Below are 19,594 nucleotides of genomic sequence, written 5' to 3' on the forward strand. Positions count from 1 at the left end.
CTTCAACTCCAGTTCCTTTGCAGGAAAGGCCAAGGTGCTGGTGACGACCATGGCTTGGTGAACAGAGGCCTAGCTGATGTGAGGAGACTGCGTTAAAAGGTGTAACTCCGTTTCTCCTTTACTTGTATTTACAGAACCTGTGTCTAATGTCACTGTAACGTGCAACAATTTAAGTCCCGTGGAAAACAACGATACAGTTGTGCTCATTTGTGACGCGCAGGGCACCATTCAGAGACGAACATGGTTGAAAAATAACCAACCCATCCAGGAAAATGACAGGATATTTACATCTTCAGATAAAGCAAATCTGACCATAACCCGTGTTAATAAAACTGACACAGGAACATATAACTGTACCGTAAGCAATGATTACAACAGCGGCAGTGCAGCAATCTACGTGCAAGTGAACTGTAAGTAAGAAGGCTGCTCAGAACATAAGTTTGCGTTTGATATTTCTGATTACAGAAAGGACATACCTTCTCTATTTCTGTTTGCAGATGGACCAGACAACGTCAGAATTGTGCCGCCCGGTCCAGTTGTGGTAGATATTGGTTCACGTCTTACATTAAACTGTTCTGCCCAGTCAGTCCCCAGTGGTGAATATAAATGGTACAATGGGACAAAAAATCTACAGACAGGGCAGGAGTACACCATCGAGACAGTCAGCTCGGTTGACAGTGGGAGTTATACTTGCAAGGTTTATAACAATGTAAACATGAAACACAGCAACCGGACTGTCGTGGTAACCGCACGGGGTAAGTCAATGTTTCTGTCCATATTCCGCTTTGATCGATTTAATTCAGTTCTCACCGATTTTATTTTCCAACTTTCGCGCACTCCTCTTCTAACTCATTTGCTCATCAGAGGAAAAGAAAAGATTCATTGTTGTCAGGGACATTGAACGTGGAGGAGAGGATCAGCCACGACAAAGGGTATAAAGGGGTTTACTTATTAGCCAAGTTACCGTTAATTTAACCTCTTCGGTTACGTCCACAGTGGACAAGGTTACATTTTATTATTGCCAAAGCTTTTGTAACTCAAGAACAAGTGAAACTAGTCGGCGACAATAAACGGAGAGCCGTGTTTCTTTCGCTGCTTCAGTAACTGAGGGACTTACCGTGTCCGGACTTCTGAGCGGGGACGTTGGAAGCCGTTTTAAGCAATGAGAACTTTGTTTTACAGCGCTGCCTGTTGTGGACGGGAGTCTCTGGAGTTTTGAGAAGCGGGAATGTTTCTCAACACCCAGAACCTTGGGTAGTAATAACTTAACTTCGCGAAGTTAAAGATAACAAACCCTTTGTGAATGAAAATCAGCTGCTGGACATAACGAACAAGCCTGTGTTGGAGCCAGTTCGAGCAGTTTGAGTCACGGAAAGTGCTGGGATAAAAACAGACAACGCTGGAAACACTCGGTGGGTCGGGCAGTGTCTCTGCAAGGAGAAACGCAGTCAACGTATCACGTCGAAGATCCCAACCCAGGGCGGGAAAATGGAGGAAGCAGTAACGGGCCCTCAAAGGTGAAATGGACCGTTACCCAGGAAGGAGATAAAATGGCCCTGACGAGGTTCCTCGACCAGTTCTGGGGGAGGGTCTTCGACTTGAATCGTTGACTGTTCCTCTCTCCACGGACACTGCCTGGCCGGTTAACTGGTTCCAGGATTTCCTCTTTTTATTTCAGGTTTCTGGCATCTGCGGCTTTTAGGTTCCCATTTTCATAAAGTTCAGTTAAACCCAAATAATCGGGTGAAGAAATTTACCCCTTGTCTTCAGGCAAACTGAGGGACGGAGGCACAGCGATGGACTTGTGCTTCAACACTGTGGCGGCAGCGCACAGTGAGAGCGCGGTTAGTCGGCCACATGTATCGTGTACAACCTGCAGGTCACAACGGGGATACTGCACCCAGGTCCACTCGCCGCACTTTAGGACAGATGTTACTGTTCCGCAGAGAGCGGGAGAGTGATTTCTCGCAGCGGTACCGGGGGTGGGTGGGTGGGAGCGATTTCAGCTCCAGCGCTAGAACGGATAAATGAATATTTGGCGACATATGCGCAGGGTGTGAAGGAGACGTTCTTTATGCAGAGTGTGGCGGTGATGAACTCATTGTCTCCGGGGAGGGGCCGAGGACGTGTTGGAAACACAGAGCCTTCAAATGGGAATTGGAGTGAAGCTGGAGAGAGAATAATATGCAGGCCCGCGGGGTACGATTGTGGGAGTGGGACTGATGTGATGTCACTACCAGGAGATAGAACCGACACAGAGGGCCGAGTGGTCCACTTGCGTTGGTTTGACATGTTTTGGGATTTCAAGGACCTCCCAATAATTGTGGCCGGGAGTGTTTTAAATTCCTTCTTGTTGGCATTCCTTTGCCACAAGAAAAATAAAAGCAGGAATTGGAAGAGTTGTTTGAACTTGGACTGTAATGGGGCTGAGGCATTCTCTGTACGTGAAGACAGGAATAATTGCCTCGCGAGTTATAACTGTTTTGCCTTTCTGACATGCATTCACAACAATGGTTTGTGATTAATGTCAGTTCCTCACTTGTCTGTCACACTTGAAGTTGGTAGACGTCACAAAATATAACAGAATGTTATACGTTTATCTGAAATATCAGGATACTATTCGAAATGTCTTTTAAGTAAACGAGTGTCTTTTGGCATGCCCAAGCCAGCCAGTGACGGAGAAATGGCTCGGCATATGACTGTCAGTTAGATAGAGCTGGGATGAGCTGCGTTTATCAAGCTATTGGTATTGGTATTGGTTTATTATTGACACTTGTACCGTGGTTCAGTGAAAAACTTTTATTGCATACCATTCGTACAAATCAATTCATTACACAGTGCATTGAGGTAGTACAGAGTGCATTGAGGTAGTACAGGGTAAAACAATAACAGAATACAGTGTAAAGTGTCACAGCTACAGGGAAGTGCATTGCAGGTAGATAATAAGGTGCAATGTCAAACAAGGTAGATTGTGAGGTCAAGAGTCCATCTCATCGTATAAGGGAACGGCTCAATAGTCTTAGCACCGTGGGATAGAAGCTGTCCTTAAGTCTTGCGGTATGTGCCCTCAGATTGACCCGGGTGGTGGGGTCTTTGATTATGCGGAGTCCATGGAGTGGACGTCATTTTCTACAAACCACACTCAAAAGCACAAGCAAAGTCAACTTATCAAGTAAGTATTTAAAGATCGGCCGATGCAAAACCTACAGATAAACTGCAGAAACTTGTTCTAACAAAGGCATGGCAATTGTCATTAAAAGTACAGTAAGTGGAAGATAGGCACCGAATATATGTGCTTGATTGACCGTGGAATTACCCAATTAGAGTCATAGAGTCATAGAGCAATGCAGCACGGATAAAGGCCCTTCGGCTCAACCAGTCCTTACTGACCCCGGTGCCTCCAGCTAGTCCCAATTCCCTGCATTCTGCCCATATCCCTCCAAGTCCCGCCTCTCCATGTACCTATTCAACAGCTTCCTAAATGATCATGTTGTACCTGCCCCAACCACTTCCTCTGGCAGCTCGTTCCATATTCTCACCACCCTCTGCGTGAAAAGTTGCCCCTCAGGTCCCTTTTACACCTTTCCCCTCTCACCCCTGTTACGGACTCAGTGAAAGTCCCTTTAAGATAGAGAGTGTGTGTGTATGTGTGTGTGGGGCGTGCTTACGTCAATAGAAGATAAAGGACGTAATGACGTTGAAGAAGAAGAAGAAGAAGAAGAGAGAGAGAGAAGGGAGAGAGACACCAGCCTGCTTGTTTTTCTCTATCGATGGATGAGAAACAATAACTGTGTTTACCACTGAAATCCATGTATGGAAGTTGGAAGTAATCCGGTGGAGTTCACTTTGTTGCTGACCTGTAGAAGGAAACAGGTATTTGTGTGTGGACGACCACGGTTCGGATGCTTTTCGGGGTGAGGAAGTCACTACCGAGTAAACACTGAAGTGTCGTTTGGGTTCCATCGTGGAACATTTGGATTTCGTATGTACTCTCTCTATGTTTTTCTACATATACATCTTATCTTCAGACAACGGTGGTTGTTGAAGAAGCCCTTGCTCATGTTTCACCTTATGGCTTGCGGAACTGAACTTTAAGAACCATTCAGGAACTGGGAGTTTTGGACTTTGTCACACACACACACGAAGAGTTTAGTTTTGGGGTTAACGTTCGAGGTTTAACATTCTTGAATTCTAACATACTAACATTTTTTTTTTTATTTTACGTATTATCATAAGTAGTGATTAATAAAATAGTTTTTAACACTGAATCATGCTCAGTGTGTTTCTTTTGTTGCTGGTTTGTGACAAAATTGGGGGCTCGTCCGGGATTAGTGAGACAGGAAGAAGTGTATCAGTGGATCAGGGCAAAGTGGGGCAGTGGGACAGGGGAACAGGGCAGAGGCATGATTCTCGCATGGGGTGCGAGAGGTCCCGGGTTCAAATCCCGGACGAGCCCCCAATTTTGTCACAAACCAGCAACAAAAGAAACACACTGAGCATGATTCAGTGTTAAAAACTATTTTATTAATCACTACTTATGATAATACGTAAAATAAAAGTAAAAAAAAAATGTTAGTATGTTAGAATTCAAGAATGTTAAACCTCGAACGTTAACCCCAAAACTAAACTCTTCGTGTGTGTGTGTGACAAAGTCCAAAACTCCCAGTTCCTGAATGGTTCTTAAAGTTCAGTTCCGCAAGCCATAAGGTGAAACATGAGCAAGGGCTTCTTCAACAACCACCGTTGTCTGAAGATAAGATGTATATGTAGAAAAACATAGAGAGAGTACATACGAAATCCAAATGTTCCACGATGGAACCCAAACGACACTTCAGTGTTTACTCGGTAGTGACTTCCTCACCCCGAAAAGCATCCGAACCGTGGTCGTCCACACACAAATACCTGTTTCCTTCTACAGGTCAGCAACAAAGTGAACTCCACCGGATTACTTCCAACTTCCATACATGGATTTCAGTGGTAAACACAGTTATTGTTTCTCATCCATCGATAGAGAAAAACAAGCAGGCTGGTGTCTCTCTCCCTTCTCTCTCTCTCTTCTTCTTCTTCTTCTTCTTCAACGTCATTACGTCCTTTATCTTCTATTGACGTAAGCACGCCCCACACACACATACACACACACTCTCTATCTTAAAGGGACTTTCACTGAGTCCGTAACACCCCAAACTATGCCCCCTCGTTCTGGACTCCTCTACCCTGGGGAAAAGACTGTTACCGTCCACCTTATCTTTGCCTCTCATATTATTAACCACTTCTATAAAGTCGCCCCTCATTCTCCTACGTTCCAAGGAATGAAGACCCAGCCTGGCCAACCTCTGCCTATAACCCAGGCCCTCTAGTCCCGGTGTCGTCCCGAAATCAATTTTCCTCTTCTGTCCGCTCTAAGTAACACAGTGCCACGTGGTCGATTCGAACAAATACCTTTATTAGCAGTGCACCGCTAGGATAATTCGCTTCAGCACTCACTAAGAGTCTCTTCCCGAGTTCTCCTCGAACAAAGGGCAGACAGACATTTATACAGGAATTGTCACGCACATCCCATGCAAATGGCGCCGCAAGTTTAGGTCAAGCTATAGAGATCCCGAGACAGCTATCACACCTCTTGTCTTAGTATAATTGAGTTATAATCAAGGCTTTCAAAGGCAGGTATCACCCTTCATTGTTCAGACCAAGCCTTCACCTCGATGTTAATTACACCCACTATCGCCACAGTCTCACATATCGGAATGGTCCGTTACCCGAAACAAAGGCAGTTAACATACTTAACATTCCAACTTAACTAGTGGGTCAGCAGCTTGCTAGTCCTTGCTAAAGAAGTATAAATGCATATATATACATATTTTGTTTACCAGTTCTAGGCATGGTTGCAATTCTTAACCCTTCACTTCCTCACCGGCAACATCCTTGTAAATCTTTTCTGCACTCGCTCCAGTCTAATCACGGCTTTCCAAAACAGGGTGACCCAAACAGTACACAAGTGACCAATTGGAGTACTCACTCTTCCCATCAGTAGAATCATTCTTTTCAAAACCCAAGTGGGAACCAGTACTTCGTCGGTTTGTTCCACTGTCTGATGTCCCTCCCTGAAGGTGACCTAGAGTTTTGAATGGACTCTCTGAAGATGGTTCGGATTACTGAGAAAGTATGGGATCTAGAGCTTCAGAAAGAAAATATTGAGGACAAAGGCAGGGGAATTGTGTTAAACATTCATAAAATCCTGGTCAGCCCACAACTTTGGTGTCCAGAAAGGGTTTGAAGGTCCTTGAAAACCTGCAGAGGAGATCTGCCAGTGTGCGCCCAGGGGTCAGGTACTTCAGCTCCAGATCTAGAGCAGAGAATTGGAATTAGAATTGAAATGAATTTATTATTGTCACTTGTACCGAAGTACAGTAAAAAAAAACGTGTCTTGCACACCGTTCTTACAGGTCAATTCGTTACACAGTGCATTGAGGTAGTACAATGGAAAACAATAATAGAATGCTGAGTAAAGTGTTGCAGTTACTCAGAAAGTGCAGTGCAGGTAGACTATAAGGTGAAAGGTCATAACGACGTAGATTGTGAGGTTAAGAGTCCATCTTATCTTACCAGGGAACCGTTGAATAGTCTTATAACAGCGGAATAGAAGCTGTCCTTGAGCCTGGTGGTACGTGCTTTCAGGCTTTTCTATCTTCTTCCCGATGGGGGTGGATAAGGGAGAATGTCCGGGATGAGTGGGGTCTTTGATTCTGCTGGCTGCTTTGCCGAGGCAGCGAGAAGTGTAGACTGAGTCCATGGATGGGGAGGCTGGTTTCCGTGATATGCTGAGCTGTGTCCACAACTCTCCGCAGTTTCTTGCGGTCCCGAGCAGAGCATTTGCCACACCATGTGATGCTGGTTTTGCCTCCCGGGGAACAAAGCTGGCTGAGTGGAGATTTGCCGGATTTGTAGAAGGGGGATGGGCTGTTCTCGGCGCCTGGTTCTCGAAGTGCTCGGGACACAAGCAATGCAGGCGGAATGTGTGGGGGAACTGTTTTACGGCTTACGTGGAACTCACTGCCTACAAGTGCGGCGGGAGAGGAGATAATCCATGATTGCAAAAGGAAATAACACTAACACGTGAAAGAAATAGACTGACAGCCTCCCTGGATAGAACAGGGCAATGTGACAGGTTGGATCACTCTCCAGAGAGCCAGAACAGACTCGATGGGCCGACTGGTCCTCCTCTGCATAGCAATGACTGTATGACTTGTGTAACCGTGAGCGGGGAAAGAAACGTCCCCGAATTCTGCAGGAGAATATTGGTTTCAGGGAACCGCAGATGCCGAATTGAAAACGGAAAATGCTGTAAAATCTTGTCAGGTCAGGAATCCCCTGTGGGTAGAGAATCCGTCAACGTTAACCTTTTCTCTCTCCATGGATGCTGTCTGAATTGTTGAGTTTCTCTAATATTTTCTCTTTCCCTTTCTGTCGGTTCTTCTGCTTCCCATCTGCGTGTTTCAAAAGGAAACAAATATTCAGGCAAGTTGCAAAACAGGGATCTAAACAGAAAACGCTGTAAACACCCAGCGGGTCAGGCAGCGGCTGTGGGGAGAGAAACAGAGTGAACGTTGACAGGATTTTCAGTTACTATTTCAGATCGCCAGCATTTCTTTCTTTAAATATTTTGCAACCGGAAGTTTTGTCGTCCGACTTTATTCTAGTGTCCTTAGAGTTGTAGAGTTATAGAACAGCACAGCACAGATATAGGCTCTTTGGCCCAACCAGTGCCTGCCGGCCACGGTGCCCACCCAGCTAGTCCTAATTTCCTGTATTCGGCCCATAACCCTCCAAGCCGCGCCCCTTCATATACCTATCCAAATCCTTCTTAAATTATACTATTGTACCTGCATCAACCACTTCCTCTGGCAGCACGATCCATATACTCACCACCCTCTGTGTGAACAAGTTGCCCCTCGGATCCCTTTTCTACCTTTACCCTCTCACCCTAACTCTATGCCCCTAGTTTTGGACTCCGCTGCCCTGGGGAAAGGATTGTTACCGTCCACTTTACAGTATCTATTCCTCTCATAACTTTTAAGCACGACTATAAGGTCGCCCCTTATTCTCCTATGTTCCAAGGAATAAAGACTTTGCCTGGACAACCTCTCCCTATAACTCAGGCCCTCGAGTCCTGGCAACGTCCTCGTAAATCCTCTCTCCAGTTTAACCACGTCTTTCCTATAACAGGGTGACCAAAACTGTACACAGCACTCCAAGGTCCTTGGGTTGGTATTGTGACATTTCATGAAATAATAGCAGAGCTCCTTCATTGTATTTGGAGTTCGGGGTCGGCCAAAATCCCATGGAATGGCGGAGCAGTCTGAAGGGTCGAATGGCCTTCTCTCGCTTCCTATCTTTCTTTGTAATCTGCCGCGCAGCAAAATACACAAGCAAAGTCAGGGGCAGAAACTGCGGCATCTTCCCCCAGTAAAGGCAGGCACATTTCTATCGACAACTGTTGTGAATTGGAGGGTATTTTGTGTGTGACAAAGGTCGACGTCAGTAGGTTCCCACGTGTGAGTGAGAGGGCAATTAATTGTCAACACCAGTAGATAGGGTGGGGCAAAAAGCGAACGTCGTACTTGCCTTCATCGGTCGGGGCGTGAAGAGTCAGGAAGTCACGTTGCAGCTGTATAAACCTTTGGTCAGGCCGCACGTGGAGTATTGTGTGCAGTTCTGCTCGCCCCATCACAGGAAGAGTGTGGAGGCTTTGGCGAGTGTGCAGAACAGGTTCACCAAGATGCTGCATGGATCAGAGGGCATGAGCTATACGGAGAGGTTGGACCAACTTTGATTGTTTTCTCTGGAGCGGCAGAGGCTGAGAGGAGACCTCATAGAGATCTATACAATGATGAGAGGTACTTTCAATGCATTTTCCTTTACTTTTTTCATTGACTAGTTTGAGTTGGACAGAACTAATTAGACTGGGAGCAGCGGGGCCACTTCTGGGACCCACACTGTAGGGATGGGAGATTGTTTTCCGAGAAGTGCCATTTGTGTTTATCAGGTTAATACATGGATGTCAGGGGTTCAATAGTGAGGAGAGGTTCTACACACCAGGACTGAATCACGGGGAATGGAAGCTGAATCGTGTTTTGGGGTTCAAGGATTAAAATGATTTCCGCTGCTTGAGAAGTCTGAGACCAGGGGGTAGTATCTGAAATTGAACCCCAGTTTCGGCAGTGGGGTTTGGGAGCGCTTCTCCGCACACACGGGAGGCAAGGAACTGGGGTTTCTCGCAAGCAAAGTGTAGTAGATGCCTTTTATTAAAACTGGGAAAGGTTGGAGATTATATTTTAAAATTATGTTAAGATGCAGAGAGAGGAGAGGGATGGGAGACGAGAGAAAAAGGAAAGAGCTGCGATCGGGAGACAGCGTCACAAATGGTGGAGGTGCAGCCGAAATGAAAGTTTAACCGTGTTTCCTTCTCCACCGCCGCTGACTGATCCGTTCAGTATTTCATTCATTCTCTGTTTTCACCTCAGATATCCGGCATCTGCAGTGTTACTCTTTATATAAGATATATATTCTCTCGCGGATATGATTCCTGCACATTACGTTAAATGCAATTTAAGATCTGCTGTGTTTTAACAGAACGTGTATCTAAGCCTGTTATCACATCCAATGACACCAACCCCGTAGAATACAATTTGACGTGCACCGCAAGATGGACGTATGTTTCTTATCTGTGGTTTATGAACAATAAGACAGTTAGCGCTGGCGGTAGGATTACCCTGAGTTCCAACAACAGCACCTTTACTATCTCTGCGGTGCTGAGATCGGACGAGGAATTCACCTGTGAGCGTACAACTTGGTGAATAGGAACACCAGTGATCCATTTCTACTAAACGTTGGCAGTACGTACCACTGTGGTGGCCCGTTTGATTTCATTGACGTTTAATAATTCATTGTCCGATACAATGGATCATAACTGTGAGAGGTTCTACTGGATTTCACTGGCATGAGGTTTGATTGAATAAATTTCACCAATAATCCCATTGATCGATAGGGAGCGGGAGTATATGCCACCGCTACTTATCAGAGCCATTTTAAACTTTGTATCGAGCAACCTCACGACTCGTTGCCTAATGAAATCTGTATGGAAACAATCTCCCTTTCATCCCTCAAGCCTTCTGGCAACAGAAATACAATTTCTGCTCAATGGAACCTGTCGGCCAAACAATACATCAAAACCCAAGTGCATTGTCAAACTGACTTATCAAGTTAGCTGGACGAATGTTGATGTCCTCAGAAATAATTTAACAACAACTTCACTCTCGTTTCCTTGTCAAACTGAACAGATGGAGATAGTGTCCGTTATTGTTCCCTTAGGGTCCAGTTGTAGTAAGGATACGGATACATTCCCTTCTGATCCCGAGAACCAGGCGAATCTTCGCTGTCGTGATACATTCCACCTCAATTTCCGGGATCAGCCAAAGATTTTACTGATTCGTAAGTAGTGGTATTGAACTGGGGTTGGTATCGTTGAGGTTGAGGTTGAGGTTGAGAGGGGAAATTTGTGTCATGATATCCCCCACAGAGGGTTTGAATTTCAAGGGTATGGATGCCCATTGGGGAGAGATGCACTGCGATATTGAGAATATCACTTCACATAGTTTTAGTTATGTATGAAATTATATTCAAATTATTTTAATTTCTGTAATCTTATTATTTCTAACTTTTGCTTACCTTGTCTGCCCTCTCCGTCACCACCAGCCCTATCAACGTGGGGTTCTCAGCTGGGTAGCTTCAAGGACAACAAGGGATCGACAATCTCTGGCATTTCCAGTGACGTCTGAATGCCTTGAGGACGTGTTTAATAAATTTCCTCCTCATAGCCTCTGATTGGAGGGTTCAGCTAAGAGTCAACCTCGCTGGTTGGTCTGGATTCATACCGAAGCCCAGACCGGGTAATGAGCGGATTTTGTTCCCTGGTGGACAGGAGGAAACGAGACACGATTTTGCCACAGCCGGTCGTTTCCGAATTACCATTGATGAGCCAATATTTTGTGTGCATCAAAAGATGTCTTAGACCTGAATCTGTCAGAGACATAAACGAGTTTAGTGCGGAACATGTCAAGTGGTCACCTCACATCCCTTGGTATCTCGGGGGAAATTCAGGAGATACCGCAAGAACCGGCTGAGTGGTGTCCATTATTGTGCACGACCCAGAAGAGAACATTTCTACTTCTCATTGCTGTATCAGTGGAGGATAAACCAAAAGAAAATGTTGCCCCTGCTTTCTTCCGAGCCGAGTGTCTCCAACCAGCCGACCTTCCACCATGACCCCACCTTCCCCTACCCTTTCAAAGCTGCATCATTCCCTCCCGTCAGGCAGACACCACAACAGGAATATTGCCCAGATCACTCTAAACTTGTCTGGTAGAGATGTTGGCACCACAGTTTGTGCAGGTGACCATCATCTGCTGGAAGGAGATTGTTTCCATACCTCTTTCTTCTGAGGTGTGACTCGGGGTGAGAGGGTAGAATTTGTGTTGCAGTGGCTTCTCTGCATTCATCCGGGTGTAGTTGCCTTGTGACGGGATGGAGATCTGTTTTAGAGTCCGAGATGAAATTCTGGAAACGGACTGTGCATTTGTTTTAGATAGACCGGAAAATATAACCATATCCATCAGCCCAGACCTTGCTGCGTACGGTACGGGGTCCAACGCAATTTTTTCCTGTTCGGCTGTTTCGAACCCCGCTCCTGCATTTCAGTGGTATTTCAATGGTTCATCTCTTCAAACAAGTGGACAGCGCCTAAACCTTGTTGATTTATCCCTGAATGACACTGGCAGTTACACATGCGAGGCGTTTAACAATGTAACCAAAAGGTTGAGCTCAACAACACGAAATCATGTCGTTTTCGGTATGTATTATGGCAAGAGGTGGTGGAAGTTTCCGCGTAATTTATGTAAAAACAGAGACATTGCATTTGTTATTCCACTATCAGAATCTGGTATGATGTAACCTGGAGTTCCGTAAGGTATCATTCAGGTATTAGTATGCACGCTTGGGCTTGTAGCGCGCGTTCATAAGATAATACTAAATAGGTCGCTGTTTGGTATGTGATATAACAACTTTAATTGGCTTAATAACATCGATACTAACACTGTACTTTGTTTAATTGCTGTGAGGAAAAGTTACGTTGGTGGGTTTGGAAAGTCGTGTGTGCGTTAGCAATTCTCCTATGTGCTGACCTTGTTTATGCGTCATCACTCTGATTGCCAAGTGCCCCTTGCCTGAATTTAATTGATCCGTACTTCCTTCTCCGTGGGGAACGCACATTCCATCCCGTTGACATTCCACGCGGATTGGTTTTGATCTGTGGGACAGGGAAAGTCCCTTGTTTTCTGCATTACGTTATCGACTTTAAATGACCTGTTAGCAAATTCGATCAGATGCTTTGAGTGCCAGTGGAAACTCTTCCTGCTGGTAGATGTTCCAGAACAAAAGCGCAGTACTAGAGTCTGGACACGTTAGACAAAGGAAAGGGAGGGGAGAGTGAGTGAAGGGAGGGGTTGAAGCATATTCTACACCGGAGGGTTGATCAACATAGCTCGCTGACGACACTGGTATTGAGTTTGGGTTAGGGCTGAGCATAAATAGAGTCGCCCAGGGCGCAAACAATGAAGTTGACACGGCCTGGAGAAATAATTAGTCGAAGGGCCGGGCAGAGAGTGGGAGCGGCCATTCTACTCGGGACTGACAACTGCATTTTAACTGCTTTGTGACTCTGCATTTTCTCCTGGTACGTTAACATCTGTAACTTGTTGATTGAGTCCATTCACCACTGACAGCCCCGCTTCCGACTGTTCAAAATAAGGCGGTCACAGCAGAGAGGTTTTCAGTTGGTGCAAGCGCAGTTGGGGCGATGCTGTTTCAAGCTCCGCTTCTGGTCCCCGGTGCTCCGTCTCTGCCCACGGCTCTTCTTTCCCAACGCCGCTGTCTTTTCCCTCGGGACGATATATGGCGTCCTTTCGGACCCCTATTTCATGTCCTATCCATCCCGCCGCAGCGTTTGAGAAAACAAAATGTTCTTTCTACATTTGTTGCTCGCCGTTGGAGCCTCCAAAGAAATCCAAAGATTCCCGAGCTTCCTCATCATCGTCATCCCAATCCAAGACATCGATCCTTATATCCCGGCTCTAAACTCCATCCTCCATCAGCTTGTAGTTTCCTCTCGTGTTCCTATGAGATCACCCCTCATTCTTCTGAACTCTCGCGGGGGTCGATCGGTCTTCCTCACTCTCTTCCCATGGGACGTTCCTTATCCCCCGTACTCACTCCAGTGGTAAGTCCATCTCTCCTGAGGTGCAGGTAGCAGAACAGCGCCATGATCTCGGGCTGTTGTCCTCGCGGACACACTTGCCTCCACAAGCTGGGCAGTCCCGCCGTATCTGACACAACGGTTTCCATTCCGCTCCCTCTGGTTCCATAGGTGATTTCATCTATTGCAACTTCATGCCCACGTGGGACCTAAGAGACGATTATTTCACAATCCACACTGGTAAAGTCCACGAGAGCGAGTGAGAGGACAGATGGGGTTGTACGTTGGTGATTATTTTACTGGACAAATGAAGCCTGGGTCATTGACACAGAGACTGGAGTCCGAATCCCCCACGGTAGTTGATGGATTATAACACAATTAAGTAAACTGATCAGCAATTAACCCCTGTCTCCGTGGCGGTAACCACGAAATTAGTGGATTCACAAGCTGAACAATGAAGAGAATCTGCCATTCTTACTTAGTCTGGGCTCGAGGTGATTCCAAACAGACTGCTGACCCCCGTCTGCCTGCCAGGTTCTGGGGGTAGTTAGGCGTGGGTAATAGACAGTGGGATAGTCCGTGCTGTCCGCAGACGATGAGTGAAGGACGAAGCTGCTTCTCTCCAGCGCGGTACCGAAATCTCAACACTTGCATCAACACAGATTATCTAGAATATTTTCAATCTTTTCCGTTCTTATCCTACAGAATACCACATCGCTGCTCTGATGCATCTTTCATTGAAACCGAATCTTTTTTTTCCTCCACAATTACTTTTTCAATTCTTGTACACTAACCAACACCCTGTGTTTTCAACAGAACTTGTTTCCGAACCCAATATTACAGCCAATGCAACCAGCCTTATAGAGTATAATGACACCGTGAAACTAACATGCTCCGCAACAGGCACGGCGGTCTCTTATCTGTGGCTTGAAGACAATAGCACAATAATTCCTGGTGGCAGGTTTGAACTGGGTGCCGATAACAGCACACTCACTATTCCTGGAGCGTTACGAACAGATGGACCGTTCACCTGCATCGCATACAACTCGATTAGCGAAAAGACAAGCGAGCCGTTTTATCTCAATGTTTACTGTAAGTGTCCCAAGTGATCAGTAGTTGCACCGTTTATTACCAGTCCTGCTGGGCACCATGTTCTGCGAGAGGGGTGTTGTACTTGGGCATGGTAGGACAGTGATGAACTCATCAGATTAACACTCAAAGTACTGGACAGTCAGATGAGAGACGTGTCAGAATCTACATCGGCAGCTGGGGAATTTAAATTCAAACCTGTAACTTCAAATTTAAACACCAATCTCAGTAACGGTGACCAGTAAACTACAGCATTGTGGGAAAAAAATCTGGGTCACTTTTGTACTTCAGGGGAAGGAGATGTACTGGATAACCCGATCTGTTCTATGTGTGACTCCAGGCCCAACGATCAGGCTGACTCCTTACCGACCCCTCGGTTCAGAGGCAATTGGGGATGTTCATTAAATCTTGGCACTGCCGGTGACGACCATCTCTTGTGAACCAATGAGATAGGAAGTTTCTGGGTGAGATTCCTGAACAATGAGGTCAGGCAGAGCCCCCGCCTGGTACGCCAGGGACAAGTTGGACAGCTAACGTGGACCGAAAGGGCTTCACTTGTAGTAAGACCAGAGCAGTACTTGTAATAACATCCGCATTGTCTGGTGTGGGTAAAGCTGTGTCGCGTGTTCCTTTTCCTTTTGCTCCCTGTTACGTTTTCCAATCAAATACACATTTATCGCTTATAAAATCTAATTTTGCATTGATTGTATTTCAACATTAAGAATTATGATACTTCTATGGAGCGATATATTTCACGGATGCTTTTACAGATGAGGAGTTTCAGGGGAGTCATTCAAATTCTGTCCCAGTGCAGAATCAGCCAGGAACCCTGAAATTAAGACCACTCTCAGGGAGTTTGAGGACAATATCAGGGCGCGGAAGTGCCAGAGCTAGTGGGGGCCTCTCACCCTCGAGACGGAGGTCCGGAGAAACCAGAATTAGAAATAGCCAGAGATCCATCACTTTCCCCTGTGAGCGGAAAGTTTTAGACTCCCCGATCAATGTGGCAACCACAATCCCAAGTGGGTTTAACCTGAGTGGTCCAAATTTACTTCCTAACATACACGCTGTTACACGCTGGGTTTGGGACCGGCTATGAGCCCCACCTACGCACTAGGACTGGGATTTAAGAAGTTGAAATTTGAAAGCATTTGCACGCCCACATAGCACTGGGTCTTTTTCCGCATTTATTGCAGCTGCTCCTAAGTTCGTCCAAGCGTTGATGGGCTGTGTGGCCTCATTCTGATAGGCGGATTATCCACGATTCTGTCCATTGAACCACACAGAGGACGCAAACCCCAGGAAGTTACAAGGCGTGGTGATTTTCATTGAAGTATGCCGTGGAGCTGTCTATTCCAGGTTGGGGGGAGAGGTGGAGACAGGTTTGGGGATGTGAGGGATCTGTTGAATTTGCATGGAAATGTGACTTACTGCGTGTGGTTTATAGACTAGTCCACTCTCCCGTGTGTAGGAAAGGTGCTGGTGTGCACTCTCTGTGGTGGTGGGCTGCTCTCCCTCTCCCGCTCTGCTTTGCTTCTGTTTTTGCTGTTCGTCTGATTTACTGCCATCCGTTATTTACGTTTGTTTTGAACGGACCGGATCGTCCAAATATCACTACTAACCCTGACTCCCCTCCTTACGCTGCTGGAAGCACCGTCACTTTATCATGTTCCGCAGAGTGAGGCCAGCCGCTAACCTGAATTGGTATCTGAACGGTGCCTTTCTACAAACTGGGCAGCAACTTATCCTTGACAATATTTCTGTGAACAAGACGGGGAATTACACTTGTCAGGTCTTTAACAATGTCACAGAGAAGTACAATGCCTCAACTCTAGAAATAACTGTGCTGGGTATGTAATACATTTCTCCTTTTTCTACCGACGAGAATACAACGGTGATAGTGGACACTCGATTGTTGAACTAAGTGGCTGAAATTGTGCCCAATATCGATTCAGAATATTAACTTTGCATGCTGAACAATTAGGGCAATGATTAAGGAACATCGGACTGCTTCCTTATGTTGATAACCATGCATTTGTCCATATGGGTCCTGAAAAGTGGACATTCACCTTTTGATCCTGTACGTGACTCCAGACACACCAGCCGTGTGAACGCTTCACTGCCACCAGTTTGTGTAGGTGGGTCGGTAAACTGGAGGGGCAGTCGGGGACGAGAAAGAAATGTCAATCATGTCCATGTCTAGTGAAGAATTGTACAAGTAGCATTCCAGGAGTCTCCAAGCTGGGTTTAGCAATACTTAGACTGCTGCTGTAAAAGCCAAGACAACTCAGCAGTAACCCACGCTGTGTATCCAGGGTCCCGACCCTAAACCTCCACTCTCCATTTCCCTCCACCTACGCTGCCTAACCATGTGTGTTCCTCCAGATTTCCAACATCTACAGCCTCTTGTGTCTCTGTGTATACAGGCGGTTGCCCCGACTGGAATGTGTAAAGTTGCAGTTTCCCTCCATGTGGTTGCAGAGTGAATGCACTAAATTCTTTTGGCAGTTTGCATCAGTACTTGTTGGTCACTCTTTCAACTTCTTCCAAAGTTGAACTTGTTGTTCCTGCACAATTCTCGCCTCTGCTGCCCGGGTCGTTTGACGGTTACACATAGACTTTACTTGCTGCTTCAGCCGCCGGTCTGCTCGGTCGACAGTCCTCATGGGAAGTCACGGCTTGGCCAAGTCACCAGGGCAGCACTCCGTTCTCGAGAGCCGAACTGGCTTCACGACACCAATCCCGGAGGATGTCGGAGTTAGAAGCAACTAACTCCCACGGCACACCGGGAAACCGCACGGCCCATCGGTGCCGTGCGAGCTCCTTGCAGAGGAATCTCTCTCTGTCCCATTCCTTGCTCTTTCTCTGCAGGCTATTCTCCAGCCAGCGCCACCCAGTTAATTTCCGAGTCCAGTTTCATACTGTTCCTAGTTGGAGCAGCTAGTCATTCCCATTTAATTCTAATTCCCTGCATCAAAAGCATCCCTTACATTCTCCTTGAATCACAGGGGGTGCCTATTCTCGTCTTGGAGATGTGAGTCAGCAGCGCCACCATCTACGCCACTGTGCCCCTCACCTCTCGTCCGCCACGCTATTTTTAAACGCATTCGAATGTCAGTTCCTTACCACTTTTACGTTTTCCTGAGGCATTTTTGATACCCTCACGGATTGAATTGTTCAGAATGTCAGACCTGGTACATTAGTGACGATAAATTAGACACTCTTCTCCTATCAAGCAAACTTTTGCCAACCTAATATCAGAAGGTTTTTCACCCAGATAGTGGTTGGGGCGTGGAATGCACTGCCTGGGCGGTGGTGGAGGCAGGTACATTGGTCAAATTCAAGATAAGCATTATGGAGGAATTTAAAATAGGGGGATATGTAGGACGAAGGGCTTAGATACTCTTAGGCGAGGTTTAAATGTCGGCCAAAGTCATTGTGGGTCCAACGGCCTGTATTGTGCAGTACTGTTCTATGTTCTCTGTTCTAATGCCAGATTACTTCATTGCCATTTCCCTAAAATCCCCACCACCACCCCCCCCCCCACCAACACCCCCGCCACCGCGGCAATGTGTCAGCTCAGATGTTCCCTATATCTGGGGCCAACAGAAATAATCAACTTTCCTAACAACGAACCGTGTAAAACTTGTTGGAGTGATCAGATTTCAAGATTTGCCGTCATCGACTCATTTCTCTTGTTCACCGAAATCCATTTTCACCGAATACTTCCTCCATAAAGGTTTCGGTTGTGAATCTCTTAGAGGTGACAGAAGCTTAATCAGAAAATAATGCATCCACGTATTTACGCAGCAGGGTTTTCTTATTTTTTAAATGACTTCCTTGTTGAAGAAAATGTTCCCCTTGTAATGATAATTAGTTTTATAAGATCAAGATAGGTTTGATATGTAACTGCTCCATTACTGCAGTGATTCCATGCATTTAGAGCATGTGGCTGTCGCTGGCGCCCTCAGTACTTCTTCTGTAGCCAAACTGGCCTTCGGGTGACTTTCAGCTGTTTTCTTAAACCATTGAGTCTCTTTCTGCTCTTGTAAATAACAAGTAACAGGTTCCACGCAGTGATTGGCTGTTGAACACCACCACTGAACTGAACACATTCAGTGGAAAATATTTTACAAGACGTTTCCTATGACTACAAAAGCGTGTCAGAGGCTGGGCATCCTATGGTGAGTGATTCACCTCCCAATACGCCAGGTGTCTCCACAATCTACAAGGCAGAAGTCAGGAGTGTGATGGGACACTCTCAGCTTGCCTGCGTTGCTGCGGCCACAGCAACACTCGAGAATCTCCACACTATCCAGAACCATGCGGCCCACTCGATCAAAGCCCCACACTCACCTGGACGGTTAATCCCTCCACCAGCTGCGCCAGTGGCTGCAGTGTGCACCATCCTCAAATTGCCCTGCCGTTACCCGCTCAAGCTCGTCTGACAATGGCTCCCCCAGAACCCTACCTCATCCACCACTAATTACAATGGCAGCGAGTATAGGAGTACACCAGCACCTGCAGATTCCCCAGACTTGGAAAAATATTGTTGTGACTTCTCTGTCACTGGGTTAAAACCAGTCTCCAGAGATTCTCACCACCACCTTCTCGAAATTGTGAGGGCAGGAAGATAATGCCAGTACCAACATGTGAATAAGTAAACATCTGTAGGAGATATAAAATGGTCTCCAGACCTATCATCCGTGCTTTTCCACAGTTTAAATCGGGACACAGTTAACACACTGGGATGGGAGAGGCAAGGTGTGCTGAAATTCTTTCTCAGAAGTTCCTGAGTCTTTGATGTTCTCGACTACAAAGAGCTGTGAAGAGTGAGTCAGTGACTGTGCAAACTGCTGAGGCAGACGGAGTTTTGGACTACGAGGTGGGTCAAAGGTCATCATGAACAGGCAGGAAAGTGGATCTGACGCCACTAACAAATCAGTCATGATATTATTAAAAGGTCGAACAGGTTGGAAGAGCCGAACGGTCGACTCCTGTTTCTGTTACACATGTTTTATCGAGCTAATAATTGAAACGAGGTAAAAGTTATCATGGAATGTAAACCTCCAACAGTAATCTTTTATTACTGGTCTCGTTTTTAGCTTGTTGATAGGTTGTCATTTCAGGCTGACCTCTTAGAATTAAATATTAACTTGGGGTGTTTCTGATACTCACCGCTGGTAGTTGAAGGGCATT

General features: G+C 46.1%; 1 protein-coding gene across 1 annotated transcript in view; it reads left to right on the top strand.

Moving 5' to 3' along the window:
* Positions 1-19,594, top strand: part of LOC127587151 (carcinoembryonic antigen-related cell adhesion molecule 5-like) — a 244,103-nt gene that overhangs the window by 24,848 nt on the left and 199,661 nt on the right. Inside the window, exons 7-8 of the mRNA XM_052045344.1 lie at positions 135-410; positions 498-755. Of these exons, the coding sequence (XP_051901304.1) occupies positions 135-410; positions 498-755 (534 nt within the window). The remainder of the gene's footprint in view (positions 1-134; positions 411-497; positions 756-19,594) is intronic.

The sequence above is a fragment of the Pristis pectinata genome, chromosome 39 (genome assembly GCF_009764475.1).
Source record: "Pristis pectinata isolate sPriPec2 chromosome 39, sPriPec2.1.pri, whole genome shotgun sequence".
NCBI lineage: Eukaryota > Metazoa > Chordata > Chondrichthyes > Rhinopristiformes > Pristidae > Pristis > Pristis pectinata.